Genomic DNA, 18581 nt, shown 5'->3' with positions numbered 1-18581 from the left:
GTGACGCAGGGCGCCGCGCGCTGATTGGCCCTCGCGGCGCCGAGCGGAAGTCGGAGTCTCGGGACTCTTCCGTTCGCCTTCCATCCGCTTCTTTCCGGAGCTGCCCGCCCCGGCCCCGTCCCAACCCCTGGGCCCCGCTGCTACTGCCCGAATGGAGAAGCGGAAGCGCGGTGAGAGCCGGGGCTGGGCCTGGGAGGGAAGGAAAGCGCCGGGGGCCGCGCAGCGGACGCGGCGATTCCGCGCCGGAGGGGTCCAGCCTCCCCGGGGGCGGGGGTGACGGAGGCCGCGGCCCACACGCCGGGCCCGAGGCCCACACGCCGGGCCCGAGGCGGGGCTGCTGGGATGCCCAGGCCGGCCTTCCAGCCCCTTCCTTGAGGTGGGCCAGACCCGAACTGCGCCCAGGCCTCCGGTCCTTATGCCTCGGCGGCCCCGCCACGGCCCCCTCCTGCCTCGGCTGAGTATAATAACCCCCCATTCACGGAGTGCCGGCTGCGCCGCCTTAGACCGAGGAAAGAAGCCCATCTCCAGCCGCGCGACTTGTGCCAAGGTGGTGAATGCCCCTTCCGAAGTTCCTTCTGGCTCTCGATGATCGGGCTGATTCATGGAAGAACTAAATACAGCCCAGCCGTTCTAGTCCAGCTCCAACCTCCGTATACATTCGTGGCATTCTAGCCCAGAGGGGACTATCTGTTCTTTCCCGTCTTTGCACCTTCCCTGTCCTGTGCCTACTTACCTCCAGTTTTTGAAATCCTTCTCTTCGTGCATGATCCAATTCAGTCAAGGGCCACCTTCTTGGGCAGATTTTCAGTGACTCTTCTCCCCATCCCATGATTATAGAATTAGAGCCCCAGTAGATGTTAGGGATCATCTAGTCCAGACTCTTGATTCTACAGATGAGGCAGCCGTGCCCCCCAAAGCAAAATAATGGGTTTAAAGTCCCATAGTGTCAGAGTTGGGGTCAATCAGTCACTAAGAACTATTGTAGTAAATGCTATGTGAGATGTCAAGGCCAAAATAGTCCTATCCTTCAAGAATTTATATTCTGGGGCAGCTAGGTGACCAGCCCTGGAGTCAGCAGTACCTGAGTTCAAATCCAACCTCAGACACTTAATAATTACCTAGCTGTGTGGCCTTGGGCAAGCCACTTAACCCCATTTGCCTTGCAAAAACCTAAAAAAAAAAATTCTAAAAGAGGAGAAAACAAAGATGCAAATGGCATAGATGGAAAACTGACAACTGGATTATAGAAACAAATTAGATAAAAACAAAAGCTCTGACAACAAATTGTAGAAACCCTGCAGAAATGGTCATTTGAGCTGCATTCTAGGCACTCAAAAAAGTGTAGGTTGGGGGCAGGGGGAGTATTCTAGGAGTGGGGGATAGCCAGTGCAAATCCACAGAGACTGGGTTTGGTGCATTGTCGTATTTGGATCATAAGACTTCCATGGAGTGGATTTGTAGGCTGCTAGAATAAAAGATCATACTTGTAGCATTTATCCTTTTACTTAGGGTTATATTAAGTGATTTTTAAGTGCCCTTGAAAAATAATGGAAATGAAAAGGCACTTGATTGTTCTTGTTAATGACTGGAGGTGGTAATCTTGTATTTTTTTGTTTATATGCTTTAAGTAATTAAAACAAGCTTATGTTATTTTTTGGACTGAAGTATTCTTGCACTATTTAAAGTACTTTCTGAAAGTTTTTGTATCTTTCAAGCTTATAGGAGTTCCATTAAAAGCTAAATTGCTAAGAAGTTAAGAGTCCAGTTTCATACCATGGATCCTTTGGGTGCTCCTTCCCAGTTTGTGGATATTGACACTTTGACCAGCTGGTTTGAATGGTATGAAGCAGCTGATGTCAATTCCTCAGAAACATTAACTGAAAACTTCCAGGATGAAGTCATTAGATCACCTTTTCCCTTCAATAAAGCACTCAGTGGAAAAGTGATTCTTTGGTAAGTTTAAGTAATATAGATGACCAGCAGTAGCAATTTTAATAATTTTTAATAATAAATCTAATTTAAATGAACAAGATCCAGCTCTGGATAGAGAGATAAAATAGAGATAAATAACAGATTGTATAGGGGGTGTAATATAGATATGTGTTGCAGGACAAATAGATATTTCAGAAGCAAAAAACATTTTATACATTTCACTGTATTTTGTGTTATTTATGTTATTTCTAGATGTAACTTTCCAAAACAGCTATTCTTTCTCTATTCTGTCTTTTAAAATGAGCTGGTTGGGGGCAGTGAGGTAGCTCAGTGGAGAGCAGTGGACCTGGAGTCCAGAGGACCTGAGTTCAAATCCTCCCTCAGACACTTAATTACCTAGCTTTGTGACCTTGGGCAACTCACCCCTGTTGCCTTGAAAAAAAAATAAAATGAACTGGTAGAACCAAAAAGTGATGGAAGATCCTTGCCCAATTAATGCATTTTAATTTATCTTCCTTCAAAAAGTCCGAGTATTTAGATATATAAAGAGAACAAAAAATTAAGGGAAAAACCTGCTGCAACAATTTTTTGGAGACAATCCAAGTTAAGATCAGGGTCATACAGCTAGTTTCTGAGGCTAGATCAGGTTCTCCGGACTCTAGGACTGGTGCTTTCTCCACTACACCACCTAGTTGCCCCAAACCATTTTTTAATTATTTCTTTTAACAAAGTATTGGATTTTGAGAGGGCAAATTTAGCAGAATAAAACTATAAGAAAATATGAAGAGCACCACTTATTCTGCTTTCTGAGCTTATTTGTAAACTTCTTTGAATTTCTTTTGTTTCCTTAGGAAAGGAGATGTAGCATTACTGAACTGTACAGCTATAGTCAATACCAGCAATGAGAGTCTGACTGATAAGAATCCAGTGTCTGAAAGCATCTTCATGCTTGCAGGGCCTGACTTGAAAGAAGAACTCCAGAAACTCAAAGGTACGTTAATAGATAGTTTTCCAACATTCTTGTTTGTTAGAGAACATTATTCTACTATAAAATGAAGGTGATGAACTAAATGACCTCTAAATTAGATGACCCTGAGGACAGAAAAATGTTCTCAGAAAAAGGAGGCTTAAAGATTAGGTTTGTTTGGGGTGAAAAACTCAGCATTTTGACTCAGAAAGGCTCAGACTTTAATTCAAACATTGCACAAACAGTTTACAGTTTACTACAAAAGTTCACAGGTCAGGTTTATTTGGAGAAGCAGCAGGATAGTGAGTTTCAAAAGAAGTAAGAAGACAGTAAGAGTTTGGGGATCAGGCTCCCCCAGAATGGGCTGACATCCCATAAGAAGATAAGCAAGCTGGAGATAAATATTAGAGAAGGGCAAAGGGTAGGAGAACTTAAGGGAGGACAGTTCCCTTGGGATTCAGAACTGGCTGCCATCCAAAGAGGAACAACTCAGCTGAGGAATGAGTTGAGCTTTTCAGGAGGATAAAAGTGGGGGCAAAGATATGGAGATGAGGAGTGGTAGCTTAGAGAACAGACTTGTGGCTAAGGGAGGTATCCATTGTTTTGTTGTTAGAGGCTTGTCCTTTGCCTGGAAGGGCAAGGTACTTTACTAAAAGTTCATTAGCCTCTCTTATAATTTTGTCATTGGGATGGTAAGGGGGCCAGGATTAGAGATACATGGTCAGTATAGAGGGTATAGATTAATTATAAAACATTCCTCTGTCCAATATTTCCCCTACTTCAACCCTAAGACATGTTTATTAACTTTAAAGTTAGCACCAAACTGGGAGAAATAGCTTATAAACTCAATATGGAATTTATAAATGACATAATAAGATACATTTTCATAGGAATAAGTGTATAAAGTATTTTATCCTTGGATTCATCAAATCAACTTTAAAAGTTCATTTTAGTGAGATAGGGCTCGATAGTAACTTCTTTGGAAAAAATCTTGAATTTTTAATGAACTGCAGTCTCAATGTGAATTAATTGTCTAGAATTATAATTATTTCATTAAGGCTTTCTTAAGTGTCTGCTATGTGTAAGTCTGCTTGACTAGGGCTATGAAGATGAAAATTAATGATCTCTGTCCTCTAGGTCCTTACATTCTTCTAGGGGGAAACAACTTATATATGGAAAAATACAAGTTATTTCTAAAGAAAGGAAGTAACAAGAGAAGTCTTAACAATTGATAAGGGTTGGTGGCTGGGGAAAGAGTCTTGCAATGGGTGACTTTGGAAGAGAGGGAGTTGAGGATTCCAAGAGGCAAAAGCAGAAAAGAACCTTGTAAACCTGGAGGAGAGCCTAGGCATAGCCATGATAAGAGAATAAAAGTCATGAATGGGGAGCCACCCTTAAGATTGTTGGGCATAAGAATAGGTTCTTAATCTCTAATGATTAAATAAAAGCAAAAGATGACAAAAGGCAAAAATGATTGGGTTTCCTAGCCCAGGGAGGACAGTCAATTCTAATGTCCTGTGAGTCTAGGTTAGTTCAACCATTCTGAAAAAAATAATTTTAATTTACTAGAAAAGTCACTGACTGTACACATTATTCCACGACTGAGTGATAACCACAACTGGAAATACACCCTAGGAGATCAAAGGCAGGAGGTGAGGTATCATAAATAATATATATATGTATATATATATATATATATAGAGAGAGAGAGAGAGAGAGAGATATTGATATTTATAGCAGCGCTTTTTTGGGGTAGGAAGTCATAGCAAAGAATTGGAAGTGCAAAGTAACTTTATTGATTATGAAGTGATTCAACGATGTAATGAGATACTACCTCTTCAAAACAAATGATGGATATGAAGAGTTCAGAGAAACTTGGGAACTCCCATATGAACTAATGCAGTGAAGTAAGCAAAAGTAGGAAAACAATATTTACAGGAAAAGATTTTAACAATACCCTATATTTATTTTTATTTTTATTTTTTAGGGTTTTTGCAAGGCAAATGAGGTTAAGTGGCTTGCCCAAGGCCACACAGCTAGGTAATTATAAAGTATCTGAGACCAGATTTGAACCCAGGTACTTCTGACTCCAAGGCCGGTGCTTTATCCACTATGCCACCTAGCTGCCCAACAATACCCTATAGAGAAGGAAGAAACTGGGGTTAGGAATCCTAATCAGAATGCTGAGAATCAGAATCACAATATATTCATTAGCTGTTAAAACTGCTGTAGTTTTTATGACCGGCTATAGAAGGGAAGGGAGTGGTCTTTTTGCCACTGCCAAAGCTTTTAAGCTCAGCCTTATATCTCAGTCATGACTAGGGACCCATTGGTATTTTAGATTTCTTTAATGAAGAGACTTCCTACCCAGGTACTTTATTTCCATTCTGCTTGGTAATACATCTTTGCCTTGTTTATACTGCATTGGTCCCTTAGGTTGCCGAACAGGGGAAGCAAAACTTACGAAAGGATTCAATCTGGCTGCCCGTTTCATCATTCACACGGTGGGACCTAAATACAAGAGCCGCTATCGCACAGCAGCTGAAAGCTCCCTATATAGCTGTTATAGAAATGTGCTGCAATTGGCAACGTGAGTTTATGTTTCTAGATATAGGTTCCACTTTTTTGTATATGCAGCTCAGTGACATATGAGAAGCAAACGCCAAAGCAATTAGATAATTCAGAAGGATACTACCATATAGGTTGAATTATCTTCTTAAAAACTTGAGAGATAGGGAATTTGAAAAATTCAACAATAAGGAAAATGTTGGGGTCACAAAACTATTTACTATTAGAATTTTACTTGTGTTTAGTAAATATATAAAACAGTGCAATATCACCCTGCCAAACATATTATATATAAAAAAAGGAATGGGTGACTTAAACTTTGAAGATGGTACAGAATTTTGAAATGTAATTTTTGTGACTCAATTTTTGTTTTTTCTTGTCTACAGAGAGCAGGCAATGTCCTCAGTGGGATTTTGTGTCATTAATTCTGCAAAAAGAGGATATCCTTTGGAGGATGCTACCCATATAGCACTCCGTAAGTCAGGATGGACTTTGCTATATGTAAAATCGATGTAATGATCTTTAACTGAAAATATTTTATAATATACAACGTTAACGCTCCTGTGGAAATTAATCGAATCTGTTTAATAACATCATAAGTAATATTTAATATGTGTTTTCATTTGTCTTTTTATGGCTTATTAAGTATTTTAAATGTATTAATGCTCTCATGACATTGTTGCCAACTTCACAGATGAGAAGATTGAGTAACATGATGGAGGCTATCCAACTAATCAGTCATTCAGCCAACAAACCTTTATTAAGCTCTGAATATGTGTGAGGCAATGTGCTAAGCATCAGGGGTGCAAAGCACAGCAAATAGCAGGTCCTTCTCACAGGGAGCTCCCAGGCTCATGGAGAGACAGCTCCTCCACACCTCAGTACAGACAAAGTTATGCTAAGAAAGCTTTCCTGTAAAGGGTGTGGATATTAGCTGAGATGTACAAGAAAAGGGGCTCCAATGAAAGACTGTGGACATTGACCCTATTCCATTACTTTCACCAACTTCTTTAAAAGGGGAGGAAGAAAATGAAGAAAAAATTTAATAGTGCACACACACACACACACACACACACACACGAAGGGAGAGGGAGCAAGAAAAAGAGACAGATTGATCTAAGAGGAAGAAAACACAATTATCAATCCTAACCATAATTGTGAATGGGATTTTCATCCAGAGACTGGAAGGAAAGCATTTTGAATGGATTAGAAAACAGGGTCCAACAATGTTGTTTACAAGAAACATAAAAATTCACAGAATTAAAATTGAGCTGAAACAAATTTTGTTTCAAGTAAATTAAAAAAAAAAAGACCAGCAGTTATGATCTCCAGCATAGAAACAGAAATACAGATACAGTTAAAAGATAAGCTACAAAACTAGATAATACATAACATCGATACTTTATATGTAGAAAGTGAATGGTAAAGCATATAACATTTAAAGGAAAAACTAATTGAATTATAGGGAATAAACTGCAAAATTTAACAGACCTCAATTTTACCCCCTTTAGACCTTAACCAAATATATATATTTTTAATGTTAAGAACCTGTGTAGATTTTTTAAAGAGCTAGATTTAGTAGTTTTCTGGCAGTTACTGAATGAGAATAATGAACTTTTTCTTAATAAGGAAAACAATGTCTATAAATTCTAAGAATTAGAATTATCTGCAATAGAGTAATTCTGTAGGCCTTTCTAATAATATCAAGGGTAAAGCTAGAATTGTCATTGTTGCCATTTCATTTGATATAACACTATAAATGCTAGCTATAGCATAAAATGAGGAAAAGAAATTGGGCTAAATATTGACTAGGAATAAATAAAATCATCACTTTTGCAAATAATATATACTTAGGGAACTCTAGAGATTTCATATAAAAATTGAAAAAGCTTCAGTAAAGCAATAAGATATAAAATAAATCCACATATATCATCAACCTTTATATTACCAACAAAACTCCATAGAAAAAACAGAAAGGGAAATTTCATTCTAAATAATTGGAATATATAAAACTTTGAATACATCTACAAAGTCACATAGAAATGCTGCTACAAAATACTCTAAAAAAATAAAAACTGACCTAAATAATTGGAGAGTTGTTATTTATGCAAAGCTGAGCTAGTTTAGTACCATTAAAATGTCAATATCTAAAAATAAGTAAATTTGCTTATTCACTGCTGTATCAAATTAATCTGTAGGAAAGAAAGATCAAAGAATCTCAAGAGAAAGCAATACTAGATTTCAAATAATATGACAGTCATAATCATAACTGATTGATAGTTGTTAAAAAACACAAAAGTTGGTCAATGAAATAAAATAGGTACACAAGACCTAGAAGCAATCAAATACAGTAGCATGGTATTCTTTAAACCAAAATATCCAATTCCTGGGGAAGTCTCATTATTCAACAATAACCTTTGAGAAAAATGAAAATCAGCTTGGCAGAAACAAGGTTTAGGGTAGTTAAACAGCCCAACCATAAAATAAAGTTCCAAATGTATATATAATCTTTCAAACATAAAATGTCAAATGATAAGCTAAAATAGAGGAGTAGGCAAAGAGATATGATCAGCCACAGGACAACACTGCCTTGATTCTAACAGTGGTCCTCTTCAGGAATGAAGAACAGCCAAATAAACTAACCTTTCAGTTATGGATAAGGGAAAAAGTCTTAACCAAGTAATAGATGGAGAGGATGACAGGAAATAGAGGGGCAATTTTGATTACAAAAAAATTAAAAAACTTTATAAGTACATCTTCAGTTAAAAGAAAAGCAAGTTATTTCCAGAAAATTTGTTTCATAGTAGACTGATATATAAGATATAAAGGAGTTGATTTAAGAATAAGAGCCATTCCCCATTATATAAATGCAAAAGGGATATGAACTAGCATTCCTTAAAAAAAAGAAATGGAATTATGAAAAATGTTCCAAAGTCATTAATAATTTTTAAAAATATATAAAACAATTCAAATCCTACATCACACCTACAGATTTTCAGATGATTTTTTTTAACCTTTCCATATCCCACATTTATCACAGTGTAGTATATGTTAAATGCTTATTAAGTGTTTGTTGACTTGACAAAAAAGGAAAACAGTTTGCAAAGGATTGTGGAAAGACAGGCATATTATTGAACTATCAGTGTAGCTAGGAGTAGATTTAGGCATTCTGAAAAATAACCCAAAAGTCATCTAGTGATACTTTTCCTTTGACCTACTAGTATTTAGGCATATGTCCCCAAAGATAACCAAAAATAGGAGGAAAGGACCCATACAAAAGTATTTATAGCAGCACTTTTTTATTATTACAAAGTACTAGGCAAAGTGTTCACAATCCATCAATTAAGGAATTGTTCCACAAATTAACGTGTGTGTGTGTGTGTGTGTGTGTGTGATGGAATATTATTGCCCCATAAGAAATGACTAAAAGAATGAATTCAAATAAATCTGGAAAGACTTATCTGATGTATAGAACAAAATGAGTAGAAAAGAGAATTTTTAAAAGTACTGCAGTTTACATCCCTGAAAAACAACTGCAATTCTCATCTGATCTTGGGGATTCTTAGGGATCTTACTGTTGACTTGTTCGATTTCTTTTTCTCTTTTCTCTTCTGTTAATCTGGGAAATTAATATTTTGTAAATATTCATTCATTTCACTGAGATTGTCATATTTATTGGCCTATATTTGAGCAGTATAGCTCTGAAACAGTGACCAGTTATGGTTCCAGAAGATTTTTTTTTAAACCAGTATCAGATTGTTTTTATGATTACCATTTTATAATACAGTTTGGGATCTATATGGTAAGGCCACCTTCCTTCAGTATTTGTTTGTTGATTCCCTTGATAACTCGTGACTTTTTATTCTTCGAGATGAATTTTTGTTATGATTTTTTCTAGGTCTATAAATTTTTATAGTTTGGTATGCACTGAATAAGTTAATTTAAGTACAATTATCATTTTTATATTAACTCAGTCTGTCCATGAATAATTAATATTTTTCCATTTGTTTAGATCTGTCTTATTTGGGTGAAAAGTATTTTGTAACTGTTCATATATAGTTCCTGGGTTTTACTTGACAGGTATTTTATATTATCTGCATTATTTTAAATGGAATCTCCTCTTTCTATTTTTGCTGTTGGATTTTGTTGTCAATATATAGAATTGCTGATGATTTATATGAATTTATTTTATATCCTTCATTTTTGTTAGTGTTAATTATTTTACCATATTTAAGTTGATTCTCTAAGTTTAACATCACAACACCTGCAAAGAGTGATAGTTTTGTTTCCTTATTGACTATTCCTAATTCCTTCAATTTCTTTTTTCTCATTTCTATAGCTAGCATTTTCTGTACAATATTAAATAATAGCATTGACAATGGGCATTCTTCCTTCTCTGCTTTCTCTTTTGATCTTTTTAGGAAGGCTTCTAGCTTATCCCCATTACAGATAATGCTTGTTGATGATGGTTTTAGGTACTATTTATCATTTTAGGAAAGGCTCTATTTATTCCTATACTCTTCTAGTGTATTTAATAGGAATGAGAATTGTAGTTTGTCAAATATTTTCTTCATTTTGTTGTTGAAATGGTCAGTTATGCTGATTTCGTTGTTCAGTTTTGTCTTATTGTTAGTGACCTTATTAGGGTTTTCTTGGCAAAGTGGTGTTTTCCATTTCTTTTTCCAGCTCATTTTACAGATGGTAAAACTGAAGCAAACAGTTAAGGGATTTGCCCAAGGTCGCACAACTAGATGGGTCTTCTTGACTCAAAACTTTATTCACAGGGCAGCTAGGTGGCCCAGTGGATAGATCACCGGCCCTGGAGTCAGGAGTACCTGAGTTCAAATCTGGCCTCAAGACACTTAAGAATTACCTAGCTGTGTGACCTTGGGCAAGCCACTTAACCCCATTGCCTTGCAAAAACCTAAAAAAAACCCAAAACTTTTTTCATAGTATCACCTTGCTGCCCCCAGTTAATTTTGATATTTTCCTAATATTGAGCCATCCTTGCATTCCTGGTATAAATCCCACCCAGATATGTAGAATATATTATTTGTAATTTATTGATGTATATTGATTTATTTAAAATCTTTGCATTAATATTCATTAGGGAAATCAATCTATACTTTTTCTAGTTTTTTGCTTTTCCTGATTTAGACATCATAAAAGGAATTTGATAGAACTTTTTTGCCTATTTGTATTGAAGTTAATTGTTGTTTAAATGTTTGTAGTATTCACTTGTGAATACATCTGATCTTGGGGATTCTTAGGGATCTTACTGTTGACTTGTTCAATTTTTTTTTCTCTTTTCTCTTCTGTTAATCTGGGAAATTAATATTTTGTAAATATTCATTCATTTCACTGAGATTTTCACTGAGATTGTCATATTTATTGGCCTATATTTGAGCAGTATAGCTCTGAATAATTCCTTTAATTTCATTTTCATTGGTGGTAAATTCACCCATTTCGTTTTTGATTCTGGTAATTTGGTGTGTTTTTTTTTATCAAATGAACCAATGCTTCATTTCATTTTTTTCATAAAACCAACTCTTGTTTTATTCATTCAATTGTTTTCTTATTTTTAATATTAGTAATCTCTTGAGTTTTCAGGATTTCCAAATTAGTGCTTAATTGGATAGTTTTGATTTGGTTTTTTTAGGTTGTTTTGTTGTTTTTCATTGCATGCTTAATTCATTAATCTGCTCTTTCTCTGTTTTATTGATGTAAGTGTTTAGATATATATTTCCCTAGTATTGCTTTGACTGCATCCTATAAATTTTGGTTTACTGTCTCATTGTTGTCCTTTGATTTAATGATATTATTGTTTCTATTGTTTGGTCTTTGATTCTGTCTCCCAATACATCTCTCTTCTCATCCCTTTAGTTATTTATTTTGAATATCATTCCATCATGCCCAGTGTCTAAGTATATTCCTCCTAGTTGCCCTAATAATGAGAGTTTTTAGGAGTTAGTATATTGTCACATGTAGCAATGTAAACAGTTTAACCTTATTGAATCTTATGATTTCTCTTTTTCTGTTTGCCTTTTTGTGTGTCTTCTTAAATCTTTATTTAAAGTCAGATTTTCTGATCTGTTCTCATCTTTTCAAAAGAATCCTTGAAAGGATTCTGTTTCATTGGCTATCCATCCCCCCCCCCCCCCGAAATTTTATCATTTTTCTACTCACAAAGACCTTGAGTTTCTTTCTTTGTGAAACTTTTTTAAGGGTTAAGTGACTTGCCCAAGGTGATACAGCTAGGTAGTAATTAAGTGTCTAGTGCTCTATAAAGACTATAACCTTTTTTAGAGTTGAGTTCCATGTTATGGTTTCTTGCTTAGTATAGTCTTTCTAATTCTTTCTTATAGGCACAGTGAGAAGATTCCTAGAAATTCATGGGGAGTCCATTGAAAAAGTAGTATTTGCTGTCTCTGAGCTTGAAGAGGTATTTTACTAATTGTGTCATATAATCAGAACTCTTAAGAAAATAAATTACTGTCTTGAGATAGTGTTTGTCTTATTGAAATGAATTTAAATTACTGATAACAGATCCATTCTGAATATCTTTATTGTGTCAACTGAATGGAACTATAAAATATTTATTGAAACTGAAATAATGTTTGGGTAACATGCTGACATTTTAGTTCAATGATTTTAGTTTGAACTGATTTATTAGTTTTTTTGTTGGGTTTCTTTTGTGGGGGTTAAATTATGCTTTTAGAGTTAAAAATTATTTGGTTTTGGATCAGTTCAAAGTTCAGCAGAATAGCATAACTAATTATCACTTTTGCTTAATTACCAGTTTGTTTCAGGTCCCTGCCATCATATATAATATACATGCACACAGAATATAGCCATATGTGAGTGTATGTTGATTTTCCCCATTACCTCCCACCCCAATTGACTTGACATAATATGAAAACATTGCCCATGTCTGCTTTAAAAGAAGTTATTTTTTGTCACAAACTGCTTTCCTTCCTATTCACAGGCTACCTACAGAAAGTTACTGCCTTTATATTTTCCAAGGTCATTAAAGGAAGAAAGCCAGTCTTTGCCATACATTCCTGCAGATATTGGAAATGCAGAAGGGGAGCCAGTAGTACCAGAGCGACAGATTAGGATCAGTGAAAAACCGGGAGCTCTGGATGGTGAGTTGAACAATTTAGCTCTACCTTGGGAGCATCTGGTATCTATGAATCAACAAAGAATTAAAATTGAATCAGAAAGACCACCATCAGCTCTGAGGGGCTAACTTATGGTGTCATACTAAGCTTCTTGAATCTTTGTGACTTAGGCCTATCTGGTGAATCTGTCTTGGTTATTAGACTGATTGCATTACTGTTGTCATCTGGGAGCTGTAGTAAACAGGATTTCCTTTTATCATGCAGAGTATGCTAGTTTTAAAATTTCTTCTTTTATCCTGCTTTCTGTCCCAATCATTTTGTCAATACAAATATTGCTGTTACAGACAACTTAGAAGAAGAAGACGAAGGCTTGGGAGCTGATCTCTCTTTCATTGGATCTCATGCTTTTGCTCGAATGGAGGGAGATGTTGATAAACAGAGACGACTGATCCTTCAGGGACAGCTCTCAGAGGCAGCTCTGCAGAAACAGCATCAAAGAAAGTAAGACTTTCATCATATGTGACTTGGGGGACATCTCAAAGATTTATACATATGTTGCTTATTTTTGTTTAGATTTACTATTAATGAGAAAGAAAGTAGATATTGAACACTGTCAGAGAAGTCAGGAGTTTTGTCACCTAGGAGCTCAGTTTTAGTTGAATGATGGAAATGAAAGCCAAATTGTAAGTGGTTAGGAAGTGTAGTAAAATGAAAAGGAAACCCAAATATTAGTTATCTTCTCTTTTGATAGAATCTGTGAATTCTCTTCATCATTCAATGTAAAGCATGCAAAATTACTTTCTCTGTACAAGTAAAATATTTTTCCTGACTTTTTTTAAATGCACACTATCTCTGACCATCTTCCTTTCTTTTTATCTTTGGCCCAGAAATCTAAATGCTATTCACTGACACCAACTTCTTAACTTGCTATTACTTTTGATACCTGACTTCTGAAGCCTGTACCTGGCAATCAACAGCAGAGATAAATACCACCCTGTGAACTTTAGGTTTTATTTTTCTACTCAAATCTTCATAAGCCTCAAGAAATTTTCTCTAAATCATCCTTAGGCAGGACAATTTTTCTCTACAGTGTATCACCAGAAAATGGATATTTTTGGTGGGGGTTTAAATTTGATGAATTTCTGGAAGCTCTGTCACATCACCTATAAAGGTTTACTCTGAGAAAATAGTATCCATCCCTATTGCATGTTACTGGGCAACATGACTTTTGTGTTCTCTTTCAGCAGGAGAACACCAATCATCATACATCTTCTTCCATCCTCCAGGTGTTCCCTTGCTGAACCTGTTCCTCTGCCTTATTATCTCTAAATATCATTAGACATCATTTCCTCAGAGGGTCCAGGTCCACCCTTTTTATTTCCTTCAAAGATTCAATGGTCGTTCTTTGTGTTGTATTTTTCTACCCTACCAATTCCTGATATCATTCTGAATCCTCTTCCTTTTCACATCCTTTTTCCTTGTTTTTTTATTTAAGCACTTCTTCCATTCTTTCATTCTTCCTGATTTCCCAATAAACTGAAAAGTAGAGAATTGTTTCTTCATTTCTTTCATACAAGTGAATCTTCTCTAGCAGCATTGTGGAGTGGAAAGAGGTCTAAACTTGACCTATGAGGCTTAAGGATTTGAGTCCCACCCTAGACATGCATCTGTGTGACAAATCAACTTCAACTTCCTTAATTTGTACAATGATTATTATACTTGCAACTACTTTTTAAAGTAAAAGGCTTTGTAACCATTGGAGTATCATATAAATGTGAGTTGTTAATTTCCCAAAAGAGTTACCAAAAACACATTTAGACTTAAACTATGGGGTGGCTAAGTGGCGTAGTGAATAAAGCACCGGACCTGAAGTCAGAAGTAACTGGGTTCAAGTCCAGTCTCAGACACTTAATAATTACCTAGCTGTGTGGCCTTGGGCAGGCCGCTTAACCCTGTTTGCCTTGCAAAAAAAAAAAAAAGACTAAACTAATCTACATCTTACAGAGGGGTGTTTACTTGACAAATAATAGCTAACATTAGTAAAGTGGATAAGGATGTGTATGACTAGTAAAGCCTTGAGTGTCCACAAAATATCAAAAAAAAAATCAGAAGATCTAAAACTCATTAAGTGGTTCCTGGAGGATTGTGAGCTCCTTGAGAGCAGTAACTGGTTTTGTTTTGCTTTTTTATTTTTGCTTTGTATCCTCAGCACTTAGCACAAATGTAGTAGGCCTTTAATAAATGCTGGTCAGTTGACTGTTACAAAAAAAGATGCAAACTGTAGAAGTAGAGAAAGTACTTATACCAAGACATAGACCTCTATATCTAAAGCTGGTAGGGCCCCTAAGAGATAGCCAGTCTATCTCTTAATTTTATAGATAAAGAAACTGAAACTGAGAGATTGATTTGCCAAAGATCCACTGGTATTATATTACACATTTTTCACTTACACTATGGATCTGTTGAAGCATCTTATAAATCTCAGTCAAGTCTGGGTCGATTTGATGTTTTAAACTAAAAGCATAGAGTGGAATTCTTTGGATCTGGGTCACAGATTTGTTTCTGAAGAGGCTTCAACTAAATCTTTTTTGGAACAAAGAGATGTTATTCTCTTTAGAATTTCCTGCAAAAATGCTTTTATTTGAGTAATTGATTTATAGACTAATACCCTTCATATGATGATACCCATTGTTACAGATGAAACAAGGCAATTAATACAAAATGTATTTTTGATCAATTCTGAGAGTATTGATGTAAATCAGAATTTACATTACAATAAAAATAATAAAATCACCTTTTTTGGATTTTGAATTGCAATATAGGCTGTTAACTCTTCTTTGCATGGGAGTATGTGGAAAGATAGTTTTAGAAAACTGAAGACTTATTTGTGGTGATCCTGCATATTTTAACATATGCATAATCAGATAGTCATTTGGATCTGTGACTTCATCAATGTAAATATTCCTTTCAGCATTGTAATGCAGCAAGTCCCTCCAGGTCTATCTATTCTGTACAACCTTCTATATATTCCTTATAGAAGGTGCCCCCAGTGGGTTTGGTGCCTTCCTTGCTTGAATGACTTATGGCTCACTTTGGGCTCTCTGTCTCTAGCGTCATACAACCAACTCATTTTTTTTAATCATACTTTTTTTGGTGACTCCTTTACTCTGCTTCTCTTTCATCTTTTGTAGTATATTACAACCTACTCGCAGTTCAACCTTTCCTTGCCCCCTATTCCAATACATTCTTTTTTGCTCTCTGAGTTCAATTCAATTAATTAATGGGGGGAATACTCAGTTTCCCTCTCTTGGACCCTTTCTTCCTAATTCTAAATATGACTAAGCTTCTCTTATCATTAAAAATAACATTCACTTTTATTTTCTATTTCTCCTCCCTTTCTCAGTCATTCTCCTTGATAAAGCAGTCTGTACTGATTACCTCCTTTACCTTTTTGCTCTCTCTTACTCCTCAGTCTTTTGAAATATGACTTCTTGGGTGGCTAGGTGGCGCAGTAGATAGAGCACCAGCCCTGGAGTCAGGAGTACCTGAGTTCAGATCCGGCCTCAGACACTTAATAATTACCTAACTGTGTGACTTTGGGCAAATCACTTAACCCCATTGCCTTGCTAAAACCTTAAAAAAAAATGACTTCTTACCTCAGCAGAAACTCTTTAAAAAGTTGACAACAGTCTCACATTACCAAATATGTCCTCAATGCCAAATATGTCCTCTTTTTGATCTGTCTGCTCTTTGTGACACTGCTGACCTTCTTCTTACTCTATTCAGAATTCTTATGACATGACTTATTCCTTGTGTTTTCTTCCTATCTGATTAGGTTCATCTAGTCAGCTCTAGAAGCTTCTATTATCTATAGGATAAAATATGCTTCCTTTAGCTCCAGTCTTATCTTTTTAACTTCATTGGAAATAAAATTCCCTTCTTATGCTCCATAATAGAACCGACCAGGCCTTCTCTTTGTTTCTTTTCTTTATTCTTTCTCTGCCTTTGCAAAAGCTGTGCTTCATATCTCACATGTTCTTTCCTCCTAGGATCCCTTTTCTTCAAAACTCAGTCCATGCACAGCCTAAAGCTTTATCTGGTGTTCCCAGCTCTTAGAACTCTCTTCCATCAGCTCAATATTTGTCTGTTTCATGTGCATTTGTATTTATCTTTATGTTCTGTACATAAATACATGTCTTTGCTGTCTCTCTTATTAGTAATGAAGGTAAACTCCATAAGGGTGAGTATTGTTTCATTTTTTTGTATTTGTGACCCCATTGCTTAACAAAACTTATAGCATAGTAAACCCTTAATACATGATTGGTTGTAGACCATAATGTTTAGTAACTCACCGTTATGCAGTACTGATAGAATTTTTTTTTTTAGGTTTTGCAAGGCAAATGGGGTTAAAGTGGCTTGCCAAAGGCCACACAGCTAGGTAATTAGTAAGTGTCTAAGGCCAGATTTGAACTCAGGTACTCCTGACTCCAAGGCCAGTGCTCTGCACCACCATTAACATTTCCCAGAAGTGCTCCAGCCCCTCCCTCCACTTCCTGTTTAATTTTATGCCCAATTCATTGTCAAATTTTTTGGTTTGTACCCAAGCAGATATAATTATGGACCAGCTCTATATACAGCTGTTGTCCATACAACTGCATGTCACGATATGAACAATGGCTATCTTAATCCTCTTGGTTTTTCTCATGACATACTTTCTTGAATGATTCTGAATTTAATCCATCAAACTCCATATTATTCTAGGACTTGATGCAACCAATATTACTGTCATCCATGAAGGGAATCATTGAACAATCATCTGCAAGCAATCACTTTAAATACAGAAACTTTACATACTTTTGCATGAAAATACATATTTCTGTTTAATGATTCATCTGACATTAACAGTTAGAGGGATTGTTGAGCAAGGTTATCTGTTCTCTTTCCACAATCTCATAATTTTGCCATATGTATGGGAGAAAATGAGTTGGACAGGAAAACCTTTGAGATGGTGTTTGGCTCTATCAGATCACCTTCTTATTTATATAAATATGTGCCTTAGTTAATTGTGTTATTCAGTTGAAAGTCCTAGTATTAATAGGTTGCTTAAATCAATTTGCTGAGATGATCTTAGAATAGGAAAACTATCTCGTCTTACCCTTCTTTGTTCCCTTTGTTGTATAATAGTTAAAATTATTGCCTAAAGCAAATGTTACTGCCTTTCCTATGACACAAATTTCATATACATTTTAAAAACAGTTGAGTGAACTCTCAACTTTCTTTTCTCTATATGACATGATCATTATAGTTGCTACTTTTTGACTCCAGCCATTTTTTATATTTCTGAATCTCCCAGTTTTCCAAAATTTTTATAACTTCATGATGCAAATGGAAAAATAACCCTCATAGTTCTTTGTGTACAATATTTCTGTTTGTGCATCCAACAAAGTACTTGCTTTAAAAAATATGAATGCTATTCCTTTACTAAGTTATGTTTCACTAGAATTTCACTATTGCATGCAGCTTTTTACATAATTTTGAACATAACCAGCCACTTCTCTAACTTCCACTTAAATTCAGTCGACTTTCTAGTCAACAATATGTTTTACCAAATGGTTTTGTTCATATAAAAATCCTTAGTTCTGTCTTCACTTTGGTGTTTGTATTTTCAGTGTGCTTTAGTCATACAGAAACTTTAAAGCCTCTAGATGGCACTAGCTTCATGTAATGCCCCATCATTATTTTTGAGTTCTTTGAAAGCCTCAAAAATAGGAAAACTTGTTACCATCTTTAACCTAAAAGTTAATATAATAGTTAAGGTAAATTTCTGGTCTTCTGCTTGTACATTTTTCCTTTTTTCAAAGTTTTGAGATCTTATAATGTCTATATTATAAATTAACATTTATTATTTTTATATGCTAATTTAAGTGAATAGCTGACTGTCCCTTCTCCCTCATCTCTTTCTCCTTGGTTCCTATCTTCTATAAGTATCCTTT

The 18581-nt window shown here is 35.7% G+C and overlaps 1 protein-coding gene across 4 annotated transcripts in view; it reads left to right on the top strand.

Moving 5' to 3' along the window:
- The first annotated feature begins 50 nt into the window (after nucleotides 1–50).
- Nucleotides 51–18581, top strand: part of GDAP2 (ganglioside induced differentiation associated protein 2) — a 68742-nt gene continuing 50211 nt past the window's right edge. For 2 of the 4 annotated variants that reach the window (XM_074188562.1, XM_074188563.1), the window contains exons 1-8: nucleotides 51–170; nucleotides 1723–1953; nucleotides 2784–2923; nucleotides 5336–5489; nucleotides 5854–5942; nucleotides 11833–11909; nucleotides 12453–12612; nucleotides 12933–13089. In XM_074188562.1, coding sequence (XP_074044663.1) covers nucleotides 1775–1953; nucleotides 2784–2923; nucleotides 5336–5489; nucleotides 5854–5942; nucleotides 11833–11909; nucleotides 12453–12612; nucleotides 12933–13089 — 956 coding nt within the window. In that variant the 5' untranslated portion in view covers nucleotides 51–170; nucleotides 1723–1774. Of the gene's footprint in view, nucleotides 171–1715; nucleotides 1954–2783; nucleotides 2924–5335; nucleotides 5490–5853; nucleotides 5943–11832; nucleotides 11910–12452; nucleotides 12613–12932; nucleotides 13090–18581 lie in introns of all 4 variants that reach the window. The other 2 variants (XM_074188560.1, XM_074188561.1) reach the window with 2 other exon arrangements.

Source organism: Macrotis lagotis, chromosome 5 (assembly GCF_037893015.1).
Source record: "Macrotis lagotis isolate mMagLag1 chromosome 5, bilby.v1.9.chrom.fasta, whole genome shotgun sequence".
NCBI lineage: Eukaryota > Metazoa > Chordata > Mammalia > Peramelemorphia > Peramelidae > Macrotis > Macrotis lagotis.
The sequence above is the reverse complement of the archived record's forward strand: the minus strand, read 5'-3'. Positions and strand labels throughout refer to the sequence as shown.